This window comes from Buceros rhinoceros, unplaced genomic scaffold, assembly GCF_000710305.1.
Source record: "Buceros rhinoceros silvestris isolate BGI_N320 unplaced genomic scaffold, ASM71030v1 scaffold15354, whole genome shotgun sequence".
NCBI classification, from domain to species: Eukaryota; Metazoa; Chordata; class Aves; order Bucerotiformes; family Bucerotidae; genus Buceros; species Buceros rhinoceros.
In genome coordinates, this window is record NW_010410159.1 from 16,206 (window position 1) to 38,252 (window position 22,047).

Genomic DNA, 22,047 nt, shown 5'->3' on the forward strand with positions numbered 1-22,047 from the left:
GAAAGAGGCCAAAATGGCCACACTATTCATTTCAGAGGGATTTATTCTGGCTCAAACCACTACCAAAAGCACTACCTTGAATTTCAGTAGAATACCACAAAATAGCCTGATACAAAAATTTCAACTGCATTATATGAAGCTTTTGTTGGTTTCTGGAGGTCAGTGCCTGAAGTGCTTAATAAGTTGCAGAGCAGTGTAAGTTTGGAAAGTATCTGCCAATAGCACGTGTAAGTCAATTCCAACAACATATTGTCCGCTTCATGGAGTGATTCATGACAGAGTGTAAGACCAGCTTCTCAGCAGACAGTATTTGACCTGCCATAAGCTTTGTGGGAAAGTTAAAAAAGTATGTGAACAAGTTTGAATTAGTAGAATGACTGCTGATAAGTAGTACACATTGATCAATAAAGCGTGTTTGGATGCAATGCGCAGGTTTATAATTTCATATAACCACACCACCAGTGAGTCACACAAAAACATCTAATTCAAACAGAATAAACTTCCAAGCATTTTGAAAACTTACATAATAGTACCTGTAGGTGCACCTATAAACAAATTGTTTCAACACTTCCTGCTTATGCTTGGTTTCCTTTATGCTTTAACTGACAACAAACTTGATAAAATAATGATACCCTATACTCTCACTGTCAAATGTGGCACAATGTACAATAATGTCTTTGACAGAAATAAATCCCACATTTTCACTGTCTTCCATTTTGCCTTCATCTCATTGCTTCCTTTTTGTTACACAAATCTGACACTTGATGGGCTGCAGAACAAATTTGTGAGGTATTAGGAAAAAATTAGACAGGAGGCTGGACTTTATCTGTTATAATGAATCAAATAATGAAACTGGAATTACACCAGTTTTGTTATTATGGTCCCTGTGCACTAGAAATGAATTAAAAGTAACAAGAGTGGTTGGTTTACCTTTTGTTGGTAACAAAAGTTGGTACTTTTAAGACTCTAACATGGATTGTTCGAAGTTACAGAAAATTTATTGGAAATAAAAGCAAGATCTTCAGACTGAAGATCTGTTACAGTTCCAAACATTTCTAACCCTTTTCCACTTATTTTAAGTAAACCCACAATTCAAATAACCATTGACATGTGCTGTCAGTGCTGTACACTGCTAATACTTTAAATACAACCCCAAGCTATGAGATTGAAAATACTCTTGTGCAATTAGATATGCAAGAACTATTTATTGTAATAACCATCTAGGAACCTGCTTTTCCACATGTGGATTCAAGAAGATAGGAAAAGAACAGATTTGCACAGAGTACATAACAATTTAAAAAGGACTGATTACAGAACAGTGTGATCCAAAAGGTCTTCACTATAGTGGGCCTCAACAGGTAACAAGACATTTTTTCTGGTTAGGTTTATGACATGTTTATGTTCTCCCACAAGTAGTAATACTAGACTTCATTTAATGTAGTGATATTTATACAAGTTATGTCCCAAACTCCTCAGGAAAAAAGAATGAAGCAATGTTGCAAGACAGATTTCACCATTACAAATTTTCCATCAGCTGGAAGTCTGGAAGCCAAGTCATGAAGAAATCTGAGACTAATTCGCTCATGCTAGGACTTCAAGCACTAGAAAATGTTCTTGCTATTTTATTTTTTATGTGATTAACAAACACAAGTATTCACATGAACTACAGCACATTAAAAGCCTGTATATTTACCACAACCTTCAGTTTCTGTATCTGAAATAACTTAATATAAAAGACTTTTCCCCAAAAATATTTACCCTAAAGTTACATAAACATTTTGTGTTACTCAATTATTCCAATCCATACCTGCAAACCTGCCAGTTGAGCAGCTGACTTCCCTTTGAGGCAGAGAATGAGTGCCACAAATGCATTTAAGTCCTCCAGAGAGAGGCTACTGACCTAAAACAGATGAAAAAATAATACATTATCTGAAAGCTCTGAAGAGGAACTTTCTGACAATTGAGTCCTCTTGCTCAAGCACATCCAACTTAAATCAATGACCTCATGAAGGTATGACCACCATGAATGCATCATTTTGGAAAAGAGAAGGAACAAAATACTTTCACAACTTGAATGACATGCATCCCCCAATACTCCTGTATAGTGTATCCACATGGATTTCCACATACCAAACAAAATGCCCACCCTTTATGTATTCCCTTCTCCTTTTCCCTTGGAGTTTGTTAGCATCAGGAAATTCCTTCATCTCCACAATGCTAAGCATAGTAAAAAATGAGATTAAAAATATATATATAAATTGATTTATAATCAAGACCCAGAATAAAAACCTCCTCAAAAAACCACAGATGTGATGACCATTAGGATTTCCTTCTAATGGTTACAAGGTTATCCGTTGCAAACTTTAAAGGTATACACTGAAGTAACAAAAAAGTGTCTTTCCTCTACAAAACAAGTCTTAACACTTGCACAACTTTGTCCTAAGCAAAGTAAGTCAAAGATTGCTTGCAAGTACAACAGCAAGGAAATGCCTCAAACAGAGCAGATCACCCAAAATACTTGCAAGTATCAAAACACTGCTTTAGAGAAATATTTTATTTAGTAACTGAACCTGGTGAGTTGCCACACTTTCATTGTCAGACTTTTTCCAAAACTGTAAGAAATTGAAAAGGAAATTTCGCATTTCTCTGGAGGCTCCAGTTTGATATTTGAGCTCATTCACTCCTTTCCCCAATTTTAAAGACAGACCTATTATTTTGTAATTTTTTTCACTACTGTTGTTATTCATTTGGAAGATATTTCAAAAGTACCCTCAGTGAAAAGATTACTCTTCAAATCAACACTTTCTTTACGGAGTTCAGATTTGCTTGTTGGAAAATTTTCCTCACTTCTGAAAAAAAAAAACAGTGTCTGAAATTTTGATTAAATAATTGCAAGTACATTTTGAGGAAGCCAGATGGGTTGGTCAGTATGCTGGTTCCTGCTTATACCCAAGTTTTAATTTAGATTAAATGGTAAGAAATGAAGTTTTAAAAAAGTTTATTTCTCCCTCATATGAGCTGAAGGAAATTATGTTAGTATGCTTCAAGGCAACCTAGAAGTGCTCGAGTTAACTCACCTTTGGGGTAACAATCCACCTTCCCTCTCTAATACAAAAGACTAAAGTGTACAGTAAGGACAAGAATTAGGCCACAGTCAGACAAGCATTGTCCTCCCAGCTATAAACCAAACGGAAGCAGTACGGCCAGCTCAAAGCACAGCCGCTGACTCTCTTGTTTTCTTCTCAAAGAAAACTAATGGACAATACCATGGAACTAACCAAAGTTAGTTGAAAAATGAAAAAATGAAAAACATTTTAATCCAAATCAACCCCCTGGTCTGGTTCACAGGGTAGATCAGTGCAACTCAGAGGGCAGAAGATAACTGGGAGGACAGGACAGGTGTTGAAAAAATGGTACTATCATGAAAAACCTTCCCTCAAACTAAACCCTTTGCACGATCTCTCTGCTATTATTCTTATTGAAAACACGAGCTGCAAAACTGTTTTCATCTCTGTTTTTAACATTAGCCATTGGATAATATGTTCTAACGAGCAATTTGTTTTCCCGTTTTATTAATGCGCTGTGATCAAGGCTCAGTAAATCCGCAGTTCTGTAGGTGTTCTGCCCTGTTACTCCTCAGTCCCACTGAAGAAACCCTTCTCAAATACTTTAGCAATCATGCTACGAAAAGGTCTACAGGGTAGCATAATAAATAAACGAAACAGTGAAAACAAATAAATGAAAACGTGATTTCATATTCAAATGGGAAAAACACTTAAAGTACATTAAAAGCTAAGGACTTAATATGTATCTTGTTGAATCGAAACCAAAAGGCAGGAAATGATGTTTAATTAGTTTCACCTTCAAAAGTTTCCATTTATATGCTGCTATCAAAAAGTTACAAAAAAGAAGGGATATATGGATTGCTGTGTAATTCCTATTGTATGTCCTCAATGCACAATCTAAGTTTGAGCAAACATGAGTGAAGGAAAAAGCCAAAGAGAACTTGTTTTCATGTATCACACACCATTAGAAATCTGTTACTGAGAAAAGTGAAGTCTGAAAAAACTAAACAAAGACAAAATGCAGCTCAGTGTAAGTAAAAGTGCAACAGAGCTTATCAGATTAGATAAAGGCATTATAATTTTCTCATCCTCAGGGAGGAAAATCCGCTTCCAAGATCAGCATTTGTAATGTGGCAAGTACGGACAATAAACCAAATACCTGAGAGAAATATAAATAATGATGCAATATTGTATTTAATCTTGTGTCCCTTTTTATTATAATTAAGGTAGTCTTTAGGCTGCCAAACGTTTGGAATTATAACAGAACTGCTACCTAATGATCCCCTATTACTCAGAATTTAATGAGAAGAGCCATAACCTCAATTCTGCCTTGAAACTGGGTAGATTGACAAGATGGTCTGAAAAGGTAGTGAGAGCTGACTATTTACACTGTCTGTGTGCACGGCCTGCATAGTCACCTGAGGGCATGTCATCTTGGATGACACAAGTGAAACATAAAAAACAAAGCTTTAGTTGGCAAATAGGTCCCCAAAAGTGGGGGGAAATCCCTCAGTTTACACTCTCTCTGTTAAACTGCTCATGGGGCTTTGTCATTAACATGAGAGAGTTATGATTAACTTCTAAATAACCCCAAGTGTTTCTTGAACAGGATGATGCATGTTAAATGGAGTAATTAAAAATACTGTAATGTGGTACTATTATATTTGATCAAACTATGCCTGCAGTGCAGATTAAGAGAAAATCCAGCATGGGCTAGCAAGAAACAAGTTTATTAGTCAAACACAACTGTCAGGGCTGACAGATGAAGAAAAAGCAACTGTTCCACTTACCTGCATCATAAGATAGGCCAGCAAGCAGCAGAATGCTGCAACAGGTGCTTCTAGAGCTTGGAGCTCTTCCATCCCCTCCTGAAGATGAAAGCATGCCAGAAATGTACTATACCGTTGCTTTTCCACATCAGGTCCTTTGGCAAACCACAGTGTTTTCAAATTAGGTGTTCCACCTACGAATGAAATCCATTATTTTATCTTGGCAGCAACAAGGTAAAACATGCCTACCTCATTACAATCTGAAAGGAAGCAACTGATCTGCTCTTGGCACTTGCATGGACCACATAGTTGAAAATAAAATGTATTTGACAAAAAGTTGGCATTTGAACAAAAAAAAATTAAGGCCTGTAATTTAAACAAATTGTATTCACTACAGGCATGTTTAAGCAGAGTGGACTGAATTCAGTTGTTACAACAAGATAGACAACGTTGAGACAGCAGGCGTAAAAGCAAGAACAAAGTTTGCCTACAAACATGTCCTTTCCCTTGGGGATCCAGAGCATTAAATGAGGTTAACTTCGTCATAAAATAGTGATTCAGCAGAAAACAGCCATATCTATTTCTTCTCTCTCTCTCCTAGAGCTAGCACATCAGGGGTCCTTGAAAGATCCTCGCTTTGCCTCCCTTATAATCACCTATTTTAATGAACAAACTGGTCACCAATGCCACTGGTTGGCAAACGCACATTCTCCACAAAACACTGTGCTGGTACGATTCCTCTGTAGAAGGCTCCAGTTTGAGAACAAAACCCAAGGCTACCTGGTATTTTGCACTCCCTAGGCTACTGTATGAAACACTGATGCAAACGCAGACAAAAGAACTGTCACCCGTTCTGTATAATGTATCTTTCTATAGTATCATTCACCGTGGTCTCTAAATCTTTAATATTTACCCCTTGCTGCCATTTCCTACTTGTGACACATGTGAACTAATGTAAAAATTGTTCCCCATTTAAATGGCATTTAATCCATTATCAAAATAAACACTAATGTGTTGAAATAACAGAAGAGCTCACCGGTTATGCCTAAGAATTCCAATTAAAGACAGAATCCTCCCATAAAGTACCACCGCTTCTGTAGTTAAATAAAACGAGGTGTGAATTTTCAATGTGGACTAATTAAGTTACATTTGGTAACACCTCCTTTTTTGTGTGACAAGCAGCAGCTGTAGTCTGGTTAGGAACACTTGGTGATAATAAACGGTTAAAGTGACAAGGTGCTGAAATCTACATAGATGGTGTTTATTTAGCCAAGAAAGCCCATTAACCAAATGGTATTAATTCTTTGGAGAGGGAGAAACTAGAAGAGAGGTTAGTATTTTCTTTCTTCATCTCCCTGATGGATGTTCCTTTTGTTATTTTAAAAACTAACTCCTGTCAAAAGTTTTAACCATGTAAAGTAATACCAACAAATAAAATCTGTGTTTCTAACCTTATTTTATTGGGAAATAGATATTTTTTAAAAAACACCAGTTGTTCGACTGGAGTTAGAAATGCAGATCAGTGATAACACAAATGCTGGCAGTGAGTGGGCCAGTACGGACAGCACAGTAAGACTCAGATTACTGGTTTTGATACAGGCAATTGCTGCTTGAAGAAAAAAAAGAACAGCAGAGACTGACTTCCAGGAAGAAAAGCAAATATAACATGCAAAACCCAAAACAAAGCAAATTTTTACTACCAACGCTAAACAACTCTAACATGTGAAACAACTTTTACATGGGTAAACTCAAATAGTTTTGATAGTTTCTGCTTTCCAGAAGGTTCCCAATCAGCTGCATATGAAAAGATATGTCAAGAATCTCTTTCCATGTATACAGGTTTTTTTTTTTAAATTAACTTCATTCAGGGGTATACCTAATAATAGAAATCCTTCTTTCTTCAGAGTAAAACCATGAACTACATCAATAATCAATGCTACATATCTTTATTGAGAAAGCTCAACAAAAAATTCAAGACATCTCTTCCATAAACAGTTTCCTACGATTTCAGAAACTTGTGCCTGGGAAAAAGAGGTACTCATGAATTATGAGTTATTTACTCTGGGAAAGAAAAATTGACGCTATCTCCTTTTGGAACATAACAACCAAAAGTATTATTTTTCTGAAAGGATCTCTTCTACAAGTAATTAAATTCCATGTAATACCCAAGAGCGCTCCATTATATTAACCCTTAAATGAAAGATAAATAAAACAAAGAAACAAATACACTGAAGTTTAATGACTCTCCCATCATGTGTACAGTCAACAACAGACCTAAGATTCATATACAGTAGATCCCCCAAACTGGTCTCTGCTGTAGTTACATCCTTACTACATACTTTACAGCAATTAAAAAACATTCCTGAAACAGGGAAATTTAGTTGGTTAGGGAGGAAAAATATTTTACTTTCTGAACATGTCTAAATATCTTTTAAATTAACCTTAAAAAACCCCAAAACTGAGTAACAAAAGTGAAACAGAACAGGATGTCCTTATATATAACTGAAACATGTTTTCTGTAAAGATTAGTCGGACAAAATTGCCTACCCTACCAGGGTCATAGGAATGACAACTTCCTATGAATTACAGAGAGATCCTCAAATGCTGCGTATGCTTGTGGTCATTCTGAACTTGCACAAAACTGTGTGAAGTTCAGTAATATGTAAACTGTAGTCCTTGGGAACTCCAAGAAGAGCAGCATCAGAAAGACCTCCATGGAGGCCTAAACACAAAAATGGGCAACCAACAAGTTACGAGAAAAAGCACTGATTAAGTTATTTTTTTCCTTTTTCCTTTTCACTCATATGTTTAAAGACATCATGATAAACAAGAGCACTTAAAGGGAATACATACATATTTATTTCATCTGTCTGAACTTCAGTAATAAGTACTTCAGTAATTCATAAATCAGTAACCGATTTATGAGTATGCAATGCATGGAAAACTTGTGGAATGCATTAATACTATGATATCGTTGAACTCAAGGCTTATACAAAGGTGATCATCACATTTGTACCAACTTAAAACGTCATCGTTGTCTACACAGACATAAATGTATAATATTAACTGTTCATGTATATGAAATATACATGACATAATGACTATTGAAATTTCATTTTATAACACCAGTAATAGAACTTTAACACTTCCTTGGTTTATGTGCTCATGTAAATACTGAGCAGTAAGTTTATAAAAATGTACTTGCTAGGAACTCTCAACATTAACTTGTCAACAATTGTGGCTAATTTTAAAAATGTCATAAACCCAAATGCCAGTTAAATCTGACCATTAAAGAAGCATTCCAGAGACAGCTTTCCAGAAGCTACAATACCCTACACATTTTCAGAAATAAAATGCAGAATCCATAGATTTCCAGTAAAGTTTTTAAAACTTCCTCTGTTCCATATAAACTGCACACATATCAACTAGATCTGCTAGATTCACAAGATATGGATGTTAAACACTGTTTTCTTGGATCACAGATCTTAAAACAACATTCGTTTCACAGAGATAATTTTTATCAATTTAAGTGCTGCTTTGTCAATGTGTGGGAAACATGAGCACATTCATTCAACGGAAAGGACACATTCTGGAAAGGAGAAAGAAAGGCAGAGAATGCGAGCAAGCACAGGTGCTAATTCAGAAGACTGTCTCTCAAGAAAAATACATATACATAATACACACTATATTTTAAATATATTTTAAGCAATGATCTTACAGCCTTTAAGATTTGATATTTCTTTTTTTAAAAAAAGGATATCATTCAATCTATCACCTGCAAGCTTTTCAGATGCAAGACATGTCTGCTGTTTCATACACACACACAAAGCAGTGGGAATTCTAAGAGTTTTTAAAGATCAATGGGAAAATTAAAATATTTATGGGTATGAGCAAAGTTCATATCAAACATTCTTTCTTCAAACGTTTTGATCTAAATCAAATTGAATAGTCAGGATTTCCCATACATTCTCTGTACATATCGAAAGTAGTTGTGATTATGAGGTCATCATTTTTTCCAAAAAAGATGAACAAAGAACCTTCCCAGATTAACTGCACCTGTGATTTTTCAAATAGTTTCTAGTACAGTTTTTCTCTTTTTGAGTAACCTGATCTTGATTGACAGCTTTGAACTCTAACTTCCTGTAACGACTTCTTTAAATTTAGCTCTAAATATGATCCCTGTCTGAAAAATGAGAACCTTATTTGGTGAATTAGAAAGTCATGCTGTGGAAAATAAAAGATGCATGAGCGAATGTAAGGCATACAAATATGGACTGCAAAAATTTTAGAAAAATATTTGTTCGCTGAAGGAATGACAACAGAGCACTAAAAATAAACACCAGAAGTTCTCCACCCCTTTTTTAATAGTCTGCTTGAACAGCCTTTCATTACTGAGTTGGTACAGATTATGGTTGAGAAGATGCTGGTTTTATTAACTCCTCTTATGTGGTTGCTATCAACAAACAAACACAGTGATTTTAAATCCTGTTTATTGTCAACATGAAGGTGGGTTCTATGCGTAGCATGTTTGCAGTAGAACCAGAGTACACGAGGTTAAGTGGATTCCTCTCCAGAAAGGGAGGAAATTTCACAACAATAAATACAATGTATTTGCCATACAAACTGAAATGTAAGTCAGTTGTTTACTTTGTGGAGTTCTGTTTGCTTGTTTTACAAATGCATGTCCCCAGATCATTGTATGTTGAAATAACACAGTTGTACAGGACAGACGGATCAGTTTTTACCCTGCATATTCACATCCATTTGGAAAATTTCACAGCAATTTCATGCTATCATCAAGTCAATTAGATAATCAACCTCCTAATATTCTATCAGGGATATTGGACAATGAAACTGCCATATATCAAATGAAACCTTGTTTGCATTTTGTCTATATAACTCATTTCTTTTCAAACAGTTCCTTTCAAAAGGATTTTGAAAAGGCTGATATCTAAAAAGCAACTGTTTTTCCTTCACACTTGAATTTGAAGACTCTCATTAAATAAGAGTTTCAAATATGAAGACAAACATAGAGTCTTAGGCTACCTTAAAAGAAAATTTACTGTAACTCTAGAAAATTAAAACCAAGTAGATACTAAAGCAATCCCAAAAAAAAAAAAAAAAAAAAGTGGACCAGATAAGAACAAGGACTGCTACAGAAAGCTCTGGGTACTGCGGGAAGAAGCACTTAATTACTCCCCTAAAGTCGAGCAGATAATAATTTTTTTTAACAACATGCATTTCAACCTCTGAATCTGGATTTAGACCAGATAAGAACAAGGACTGCTACAGAAAGCTCTGGGTACTGCGGGAAGAAGCACTTAATTACTCCCCTAAAGTCGAGCAGATAATAATTTTTTTTAACAAGATATCAATGGTATCATATATCGACGGAACTAATTCATTTCATATGAAAGACTAAAAAACCTCTGAGCTCCTGATCCACACGACAGCAGACGACTAGACAGAGAGAGTGAAATGTGAGAGGAAAGATAGAGGGTTTACAACTACAATAGCATTGATAAATGAACAATTAGAACCATTTTCCTTCCGAAATAACAAAATGGATACAGCACTCCTCACTTCCCATCCTAAACTTGTACTGCATGATACAATTTATTGATAAATTGTAAAAAGAGATGAGTGGCATAGACAGTGCCCAATCTTTTCGCTGGAGTGCAAGATACTTCCTTGCAAATGTAACAGATTCCTCGTAAGACTAATTTCGCTAGAGTATTCCTTAATGTCTCCTTTACCAAAAGAAAGAAGATAAAACCACATAAAACACTTGCGACTTAAGACAGTAGGAATGGCTCCACAGAAACAGATAGCCTAATTATTTTTTTATTGAGAGCTGGATTCTCTTTTTGGATTGTCACAGGTGATCTAAAAATGACCCTTGGTTTTTTTATATTCTCCACCAATCTCATTAACATATTTTCTCCAACAGCTTTATAGAATTTTACTACAGCCCTACACACCACTTATTCTGGCCTCAGAGCAGTATTTAGAACCTCTAAGAAATTGTTTGCATTTTAGAACTCATATTTGAATTAGCACTGGGTTTAACAAGACACAGTAATATCATGTAGCTCAAAGCTGAATCCTATTAGAATTACACAGGGTAATTAAAAGCAATTACAGACATGTAACATTCCTACTTTAGCTCCTTGTTCTCCACAGTTGTTTTGGATTCCATATCAAACATCCAATGATGATTTAAACACATTTTTATTCTACCTGGAACAGAAGGTTCTATCGGTTGTATCAGCTCCGGCTGCTGCAGAGGATTTCCAAAATAGACAAACCACTCTTTTACCAAAGGATAGGCTCCACCTAAAAAAGTCAGAATTGCATCAGTAAGTCAAATGCAAGTATTGATACTGCCTCAGAAGTTGGAAGCAGCAGTGATCAAGATTCTACAATAACAGAAAGCATTTCATAATGACTTGTTTGTTCAGCTTCTTTAAAAATAAGCCAAGGAAAATTAGTTTTAGTATCTTTTTGACAAATAATCAGAACAAATGAAGAGAGTTTGAATTATGTACTATAAACATGAGTTTAGAGCTGGGAACTGCAGCCAAAAATGTGAGTATAAGAGTCTGTGGAAAGCATTCTAAAATGGCTTTCAGCCAATTTTAAGCCTTCCCATTCCAAGGCAGTTCAGGAAGCCATGGAGGCATCTGGCATAGCTTAAGGACTTACATGAGCTACCTCACTCTCTCAGGACCGTCACATATGCAGGCAGTTCTTAATATGATTCTCCTCCCAACTTGCCCTGACATTTCCTGTGTCAGGGTTTGAGACCAAATCTTTATAAGGAGGCCCTGATAGCTATTTGAAAGCTGACAGCAGTGGAGTCATCTCACCATCAGATGTAGAGCTTTTATAGCCCATCGTTCCAGACCTTTTATCTAGTATAAAGGGACTGTTTATGCATAATAGCTTAAGTGGCTTCCTACCCTCTAACCCCAACTCTGCCCCGCTCCCCAGTAAAGTGTAGCGTGCTTCTTAAATTAAAGGATTCACTACCTGAGTTGTGCATCTAACTACTTGATGCTTTAAAAAAACCCCACAAATTAAAATATGCTCAGAAAAAAATCAAGCATTTAAGAATTTTTGAAATGCAGTCTATCCAATTTCCGATAGTCGGCTCATAATCTCTCCAATGCAGATTTTCATAAAAACGAAAAGCTAGAATCATTATCGTTGTTACAAATGGTGTTTCTGCATTCTGTCGAGATTTTGCTTATCGTACACCTGTCATACTGCCCTAAACTTCCAATCTCTGTAGTCTGGTAAACAGTATGAAAAACAGATTTAGCTAGTCCTGGGCACCTGAAACAGTGTTTTCAAATCTTTTCCAGGTAAATTGCAAAGCTTTTTCTTTTATCCCTTCCCCTGTCCCTTTCCAGATTCACAGACTGCATCTCTAATTCCTTCCAGTCTCATGCAGTGCTGAAGCCACTGTTCTTAAAAATTCCTGCTTTTATCATCAATTGCAATCACCCTGCACTTTACTGCACAAGCATTTCTGATGCCACATTATGAACCCTAACCAAAACCCTTATCTAGCTTAAAACAAACCAAACAAACCAAATTTCTCCAACACTCTCCTTTTCCTCCCTCTACCACCCCAAAAAGTCTGGTCACATTAATTTCCTGATCTTGTTCATAGGTCAAGTCTGTTGGAATGAATGAATGAATAGTGTGCTAGGGTGCAACGGCAGAAATTCCTTAGACGGAGTTGTAGTGGCAGGCATAAGAGAGGGGAAAGACCATGACAAAATCTGTTTTACAGCTCTGCTTCTTCTTCCTTCCTTACCCATAGACATGAAGAACAAAATCCCAGAAAAAGTGAGGGAATGAAGAACCAGCAGTTGAGCTATGAGGGACAGCATTACACCTGGCTTGCCATGTTTCACTGACAACATCTAGAACAAAATGAAAGATGCCTACACTGGGGAGATAAAAAAACCCTTAAACTGCACATTCCAGTACCTGAATAGTCTCATGTCTTGATTACAAATCATTGCCTATGATAAAGCTATTTCATGAACAAACCCCTCCAATTTAATATGCCAAAGTCACTTACAGAAACATTCCAATGTTTTAGCATTCTGGTTTAAGACGTGTTATGTAAATTACTCTGCTTTATTCAATCCACTCAGCCTCCCGAATTTTAGCCTGGCTTCTTAAGCAAGTAAGCCTAATACAATTAGGACATCTATCTTATAAATAATTAATGGGTGCACTGCTCTGTTTCAATTAAATCTGTCAGAGGAGATTTCAAATGTATTAAATTCCTAAACATTTTGTGAAAGTGCTGACTCAGCTGACAGATTAGGGCACCAAGCAAAAGAAAGGCAGGAAAGTCAAGTTACCTGTTGTATCTGAACACACTGAATGGCAAATAAATGCATAAGTAGCTATGGAAGATCTAGAGAGATGAATAAAAAGGTAGATGGGATTTAGGAAGAACAGGAGACAACAGAGGACATGCTTGAGAACACCACACATTCCAGGAGGGAGATGTCAAGGCCATGGAGGGAAGTTAAGAGAATGCTAGGAAGGAACATGGAAATATAAAAGCTTTGCTGAGGGGAAGCTGGCAGGGGGAGTCAACTCTTTATGAATTCCACAACTCACAGAACAACTTATCAAAATGTCTCTAGATTCCAAATGCCAGTGAAATGCTATTTTTACATCACCCATTGAGCTCAAGTACAGTAAAAAGAGAAATAAATAGGAAATCTCTAGTTTCGTTCTTTTAATGCATGTGAATGTTGGTACAGCACATGGTGCCACATAAGCTGAGTGCTTTTCAGTATTATAGCTGATTTGTTACAAAAGTATACTACTGTTCACATAAACAGCCAAATAAATACAGCTGAAATCAAGGTCCTGCAAACTGACAGCACATTAACATATCAAGAACAAAATTAAGGCATGATTACTAAATGCCAACCCTCCTTGCATGGAAATACCTCTGGAAAAAAAATTTAATTAATCAGATTTTTCTTCCCCACAGTACACATACAGGATATCACCAGTGAAATAAAAAAATAGCAATTCCTTTGTTTAAATAGATTCAGGACAACCTGTGGAAGCACTGCTTAGGCAGCCCATGGAAAACTTCAGCTATGGGCAAAACCCGAGACAGTTCTTATATGTGCTCCTTTACACTCAGAACAATGCCAGCCCTCCTGAGTGGTCACCGGTGATAACTGGCAAAAATTCTGCTAACAGTCTGTTTTTGACAGTGTCAAAGAGAGGGTCAGTCTGGCCTGCTAATGTTAGAACTGGGAGTGATGCCAGGACTTCCAGGAGCTGGCCACGGGCTTAGGCTACATTACATAACCTCCTAATGGGCAACAGCCTCGCAGGTGCAGGCATTTCCACCGACTGCACTCGGGCCAAAACCTGCCAGCTTTGTGCTGAACTCTTCGTACACAAAAGAAAGAGCTTGGCTGTCTATCAAGGTGCATTATTTACTGTTATTTCCCCCTCAAATTTTTCAAATAATACTGCTTTTCCAGGAAAGATGTTAAAGTTGGCTATTTATATATATGCAATATATGCAATATTCTGCATAATTATCAGAAATAGCTAAATTAATTGTAAAGATACTTTTAAAATACACAGACAACAAATGCCATGTTATCAGGATCACCATCAACCCTTATTTACCTTTGTAGGTAAAAAATAAGTCTATGATTCTAGTAACATTTCTCCAAGTAAAGGTACACACATGCTTACCACATACCAAACTGTACCAAAGGCATAGTTTCATGAGCAATTCTTTCAGCAGCGCTTCTAACGTCGACCTCTGACTTACTCCTTCCCACTCCCTGCCATTCCCTTGGGCTGTTTCGCCACAGCTGTTTGTGGCTACACAGAGTGAGATGTGGAAATGGGACCAGCTTAGTCACCTGACTGCAAGAAAAGGAGGGGAGAGCGGGGCCGCACAAACAGGTGCACCGGCACAGCCGGGAAGTTGCACACGGACAGAAACGACTGGCTGTGCAAGAGACTGGCACTGACAGCAAAAGAAATGCTTATTACACTACGGCTTCAGGCAGTGGCATGGTCTAGGTGGGTGATTTCAAGGCTACGACAACATCCAGCTCCTGTGGATTCTTGGGGCTCTTAGGCACCGTTGGAAATCTCAACCCACATATTGAAAACTAACCATTTCTCATTCCACACGAGAGGAAAAAGTTTACGCTATTTTTAACCTGTTCTTACTAAAACTGTAACTGCTGCTTTTACTAAATTTTGGCTGCTTCACTATACCTATTTAAGAGTAGATAAACAGATTTTCAAACTGCAAAGAGGTCAATTTCCAACATAGGAATCTTATTGGATCTTAAGAAGTAAAAAAGAGAATCACTAACACACATCTCCACTGCAGACTGTAACATCCCGTAGAGTTAGTCAAGTTAGCTTAAAATAAGCCACATCAGCAACTGTATCACAACAGCAGCAGACTCCACATAGACTATTTTAATTGGTTTACTCCTTCCAATAATCTCCTTTTTAATATTAATCCAAAGTAATTCTACATTATACTACAACCTACGCATAGTGTAGGTTACTTCTCCCCATCCAACCTCTCATCAAATTACAAAATCTAGACAACTCATCTGAGGGAAACTGGCAAAGGATTCTATTTACTTTGTAAAGAACAAAATTTCTTTGTAGGTCTAGCAGCAAATTCATAAAAAATAATGCTTACATTTAGTTACGAAATCCCATACAGACTCCGAGTAATGATCTACACTGGTGTCTTAGAAGCAACTGTACACTGGAATAAAAGGCAACCCGTGTGACATGGTTAAAGCAGTCAGAGGTAGATACATGCACAAAAAATGCAGATTTAATAGGTAGGCCTGCACAAGCGCACTCTATCTACCTTTCTGCAAGGGTTAAGCATTAAGAGTGCACTGCGATTTGCATTAGAAAATTAACTCTGGAATTTGAAAAATGAACTGAGAACAAATAGTATCTGTGGTTTTATTCTAAAATCACTTCCTTAAAAGAAGACATCTTTCACATTCAAATTTCATTTTTCAATAAGATTTTAAATTAATGTTTCTGTATTTCAGTTCTAATCTTCATCAGAGTACTACAAACACTGTTACACAAATGCAGCTCTGCCTACTACTCTGCCATCTCACAGCAACAACTGTTAATTAGAAGTTTGGTCTGGGTTTTTCTGAAAACATCAATGAATAGCCTGCTGCTCAGAGGAATAAGCAAAACCCAACCAAATTATAATTGTCTACAAAACTTAGAGGCAGTAGGCTGAAAAATGAAAAATGACAGATGTGCATGATTTCTGCTGAGATTTTTGTTACTCTTTCCAAATGACTATGTAAACTCTGACTCAGTTTTTCCTATTATGGCACAACTTCAACCTCTCATTACTGAAGCTTCCTTAAGGTACTTAATTTCCTTTCTTAGCCTTTCTAAGCACATAGTTTGAATATTAGGTTTGACGGTGGTGCACTGTCATCAGTAAAACATAAAATTATTATCAAGGAGAAACCAACATATTAAGAAGAATAAAAGTTCAGTTCATTTTTAATTTTCAACTCACTGCCTAAAAGACACTGTAAAGATAACATTTAACTAATGGAAGTCAAAAGAATGTAAAATTTGCCCAAGGATGTAAATAAAGGATTCTCTGTCTTAAAAGCAGAATAATGGAAGCACAGATATACATATACCTGCTACAGAATCCTTTTATACCACTGGATAAAGAAGTCATATTTTCTTGCACTTTGATGAAAGAACTAATAATCAGAGGCATGACTACTTGCATTTGTGTTACTACAGTAACTATATTTGACTACCCACTGTTCTTAAGCTTGTAGACTGAAAATCAACAGAAGAAAAAACTGTAATGGTGCATTACTGTTTTGCAGAAGTGTATTACAACTCACCAATTCAACAGGGGCAACACTTACCAAGCAACTTTAGTTTTCATATCCTCTCAAACTTTAAAAATCTTCTAAATGTCATCGTTTCCCTCAATCTTTAGATTATTAACAACTTACAGAACTTCCCATTTAACAAGGAAAAAAATCCCAAATCTTTAAAAATCTCTTTAAAAGCACTGAAATTGAACACCATGTAGAAAATGCAAATTTCATTGTCACGTTTTCTCTTGATTCCTTAAGAAGTAAACTTCTGCTGCCCAGTTTTTATCCTAAAAGCATGCTGATGCAACCTCTGAAACAATGAGTCCAAGATTTCATATTTCAGAACTTTAAAGTATCTTGAATAATGGTAAGTAACTGAATCCTTACCTTTTCCAGGTTCCAACAAGACAAAATAAATATGCTGACGAGCTGGGCGGTAGATAAGTGCCTGTCCAGGAATCTCTGTATCACGTTCATCTTCCAAAGAGTTGCTGCATTCAATCTCTCCATTACTCAGGATATTGAAGATTGCATAATTTTCAGATTGGATATGTTGTTCTTTAGCTAACTGTTTGTTCAAAGAAGGAAGAAGGCATTATCTCAAAACTAAGAAGGGTCAAAAAACTAACAAAATGTATTCACTGTTCGAGGAAATAGTACTTTCTCTATCAGTGGAAATGGAGGGAATGTCCAGGAAGGGAACAAGTGCTTTTTCAAAGAACACCAGTATAGCATATTTTTGTGGACAGAAATCCTATAATTGCCTTTCTTAGTCTGTCCTTGAATCCTAAAAACTTGGGTTTTCTAATGACAGTTATGTAGAGAGTAATTATTCTTAAAATGAATTCTGAATTCAGATAAAAAAATGAAATGCCCTTCTTTAGTCACCTGAAAATGTATCTTCCCTCTTTAAATAGTGAGTGAAGGCATGACAAAACCCAAACTTTTAATTTTATTGCAAGATGAACTACATAAGACAGCACCATTTCTTTCCTGAGCTGACTCTGCAAAGCTTACATTGCGGTGAAATTAGAATACTTAACTTCAGCACACTTTTACTTTGCAATAGCTCTTCCCTAAGAAAAGAAATACAATCTCCTCTAGGAAGAAAAAGCAGGTCTGCAGGTTGTTGCTGAAAAGGGGAATCACAGCATCACCTAGGCTGTATATTAACGACACACTGGGTGCTGATATGTCTTGCTACTGCGGCTGGCTATGAGCAGCCTCAGCACCAACAGGTACTGCTGGTCTGGAGCAGCTTAGATGCAGAAGCAACAAAGCCGCTTTCAGGCAGCGCAGAATTTCAACCAGGAACGAGCGTGACCTGAACTGGCCAAGTGCAGAGCCAGTGACTTTCTACTTCACGGCCTCAGACCATAACTATGGGGGTGTTCAAACAGCTGAGCAGAGACAACTATTTCCATGAGGTGCCACTAATAAATTCTCCTGAACCCACACTGTGAGTAAGCGCTGAGGTTTCTCTGCTCTGTCTTCCCTGCACGTGTCATGCTACCTGTTGTTTTTGAGTTGTGCTATCCATGCAGTTACTTCAGTCTCTTTCACTGAGAATTTCCAGACTGCTAGCCAGACCCCAATTCTCCATTTCTGCAGAATTCCAGCATTTGCAAACCAGGGAACTCAGCAGGTCAAAGATGCAGTCAATCACTGGGACATTACTGATCAAAACTAATTCTAGTGAAATCTCATACTTTCGGAAGAAATTCTCACAAGCATAAAATTGATGAGGGCTTCTGTGTACAATACCAATCAACAGAGCAATAAATTAATATATTATAGCAATAAATTAATGGTTGCCCTAGAAGAAATACTTCAGTATTCCAAATATATGAATGTACTTTCGTATAAAACAAAAACAAAGAGTTAAGTATTTCTAAGCATGATTTCAACAAAGCATTGAACTGTCAGACAAACCACTGTGACAGATATGAGATCGTTTGAAAATTCTCATCATCATCATGGCTTGGCTTCGCGAACGAAGATCTGGGAAGGGCTTTTCCCACACTCACTGCAAGCGATGAGTGCACCCTTCGGGGCTGCGCGGTGGACTTTTTAGGTGAGGCGCAGCGTGCGCGGAACTGGCTCCACCCTTTACACCTGAGGTTCATCTGCCAGGTCCTAGCGAGCTTGGATGGTGACAGCGAAGTCCTCAGGTCGTAGGTTTGGTTAGAGTGTCCTTCTCTTAGATGATGGATGCCTTACAAGGCTAAACGAGCTCCATCTGCCCGGGTTTGGAGTCAGAGCTGTCCTTCTCCTAGGATGGTTGCCCGAAGGCTAGTGAGCCCATCCTGCCCGTGGACACACTTGTCTGACCCTTCAGTTGAGACCTGTCTGGCTTGGCAGAACCTACCAAAGGCACATGCCCCCACCAGCACAGCTCTCAACCTCACGAGGGCATTCAAGCTCCTTCCCCACGGCAAGGGGGTGCCCGTGAAAGAGTCGCTGCTCTACCTCCGGACATCACAGACCCGGGCACAGGGCAGCCGGAGCCTGCCAAGAACGGGAGTCCTGGAGGGTATTTGAAAATTCTAGTTTCTTGCAATTTGCCACTAATCTACACATGCTTATGTACTGAAAAAAAAAAAAAAAAAAAAAAAAAAAAAAAAAAAAAAAAAAAAAAAAAAAAAAAAAAAGCTGATTTCAAAAGTACTGCTATATTCAATGTTGTATCTTGACAAATATTTCTGATTTACACCTACAGTCAGCTAGAAAGTCATGCTCTTCCTAGAGAAACTGCAACATGGGACTATGTCCTCAACATTGGCACTGAGCTGTGTATGTCATTTACGTGCAGTTCAGATTATGTGGAAGGTAAGCAGAACTACATACGAGTTTCACAACATGAAGCAAAGCACACACATTATATATACAAATATTTAAATACCAGTAACAAAACTAAAAGACGAGTTAACATGTCTACAACGTTGACTGTAATTTCCTTGGCCTAGGGACTGGCTTAACATAGGATTTATGCAGTGAGGCATTCTTCAATGGAGTTTCTAAAATTGTTACTTTATTACAGTAGTAGCTCAACATGATGTGAGAGAACTGTGACCCAAATATATCTGCAGTTTAGCTGAAATAAGGATTACATAGGATATAATGTAGTTTTAAAATGTTTGAGTCTTTTTAGAAAAGGAAAATGTAAATCATAGGATTACTTCAGACTGATATGAGGAAAGAGAAAAACAGTTTTAAAGCAAATGCTTAAGATAAGTAAAAGACAGACAAAAAAAGACTCTCTATAAATCTATAGGCACCTAACAAAATAGGGAGTAACAGATGGCTAATATAGGGTCCAAAACACACTACCTCATATTGATTATTTTATTAAATCTCAGTATGTTATCTCAACTGTCACAAATTTACAGAATTGTACTCTAGATTTACTACTATTGCATAAAGCCTGATGCAAGGTAGCTCAGCTAATATAGCTAGTTTCTCAGAGTGACCCAGTCTGACTGTACCGGTTCTCACCCAACACCAGTGCATCTCTGCTCCTGTGAGAAGCCAAAAGTGAAATTCTGTAGTGCAGCCCCACCCGTTAAGGATCAACAAGCCACTCAAAGTGCTTTTGCTTCATTCAGGGACAATGTATCAGAAGGATAATTAACCAGATCCAAAAATAACGAAATACAGATTTATAGGAAATTTCCTCATCTCCTCCACAAGAGCAACTTCAACTTCTGGATTCTTAGCACAGCTGTCTTTGGTACCTGGACTGCATGTGGCAGGCACAGCCAAGCAGAACTGACCAGTTGCAGGTGGCCTGTGAGTTCTCAAAGCAAAAAGCAAGTCTCTACACCCAGCTACAGGCCTATACAGGATCTACTACCCACTGCTTGAGCTACTTGACTTTTCAAAAAGAGAGGAACCACTATTAATTAAATGTGCTGCATCGTGATGTCTGTACTTAACAGACAAAAGATTTTTCTCAAGCAAATTTAAATCAATAGGTTTGACGTACTCATTACCAACTTCCACTAAGTATCATGACAACAGAGGAACCATTAAGCTTTAAAAAACAGGATACCTGAAAGATTTCTTTATCTTGACACATAGCTGTTTGTTGTTCAACGGAGACCGTCTGGCAATTTGTTAGGTTGGGAGGAATCCAGGGAGACTGCTGCCCAGGCAAAAGATAGGACTCTACTCCTCGGTAAAGTAATGTCTTGTCTGATCCCAAAGGTAGCACATCTTCCAAGTGTTTCAGGCTGCTGTATGAGCATGGAACTTTTGAGATGTAATTTGCTACAGCTAGAAGTACGTTAGTTCTTCTGCAGTAGCCGCTATTCTTGTGAGGACTGGTGACTAAACATTTATACCAAAAGCCTTCCAACAAGCTTTCTGGAACAACATCATTGCCAAGCAAGCAAGCAAAGAGAGGGAGGTGTGTCAAAGTAAGACCCAAGGCACGGCAAAGATCTTCCCGAGAATACATAACTGTGACCAGTCTGTCCAAATGGAGCTTCTCAATGGAAAAGTAGGGGCAAGTATTATAGATGAGATAATCACTATCCTGCCCAAGAATTCCCATGCAGTTGTGTTGCAAACCATATGCAGCCACCTCAAAGTCTGCCTCTTGCAATGTGCATACTGTTTTTTGACCAAGAAATTTCAGGGCAAAACGTGTAAATGTAGGTAAAGCTGAAGGAACAACGAACATCCCTCTCCCTGGTTGTTTCCTGTGAGTCTTGATAAACTGAAAAATTCTGGCAATTTCCTTGTTATTCTTCAATCTCCGTTTGATCCACTCATCTCTCTTTTTCTCTTCTATCACTCCATCAAAGTAAAACACCAACTTGATACCAGCTGCTGTAAAAGCTTTAATAAAATTCTCTAAATTGGCAAGGTACTCCCGCCACTGGCCACCACACACCCATGATTCTGGTGTGTACCAGTATCTAACACAACTCATGGCATCTACTACGATAACAGGTGGAAAATCAGGATGATCGACGTGATGTTTTTCTGCCATCTCTCTCAGATCTACTCTTCTGCATGCATCAGTGCAAACTCTTTCCACAAATCCCTGCAAACCTTTAATGCCCATGGCTGATCTTTGAAACTCACAGAAGTCTGAAAGAGGAAAAACAAAACCAACATTCTAAAATGCAATACTGAGAAATGTAATGAAATTCTACAATCAAAGAAACCAGCTTGGAAACCAAACAGTCAGTTGTCTGTTTTTGCTGATAGTTTGTTGTGTTGTCCTGGCCTTTAAACAGTTTGAACCAGCTTTCTTCCCGTCAACAAACTGGATATAAG

General features: G+C 37.5%; 1 protein-coding gene across 1 annotated transcript in view; it reads right to left on the reverse strand.

The window, feature by feature from the left end:
• Window positions 1–21,832, reverse strand: part of FAM120B (family with sequence similarity 120B) — a gene marked incomplete at its 3' end in the record, with an annotated part of 37,419 nt that extends 15,587 nt beyond the window's left edge. Inside the window, exons 1-5 of the mRNA XM_010135503.1 lie at window positions 20,813–21,832; window positions 17,149–17,329; window positions 11,075–11,170; window positions 4,856–5,028; window positions 1,808–1,900 (exon numbers count right to left, since the gene is read on the reverse strand). Of these exons, the coding sequence (XP_010133805.1) occupies window positions 1,808–1,900; window positions 4,856–5,028; window positions 11,075–11,170; window positions 17,149–17,329; window positions 20,813–21,832 (1,563 nt within the window). The remainder of the gene's footprint in view (window positions 1–1,807; window positions 1,901–4,855; window positions 5,029–11,074; window positions 11,171–17,148; window positions 17,330–20,812) is intronic.
• Window positions 21,833–22,047: the final 215 nt, after the last annotated feature.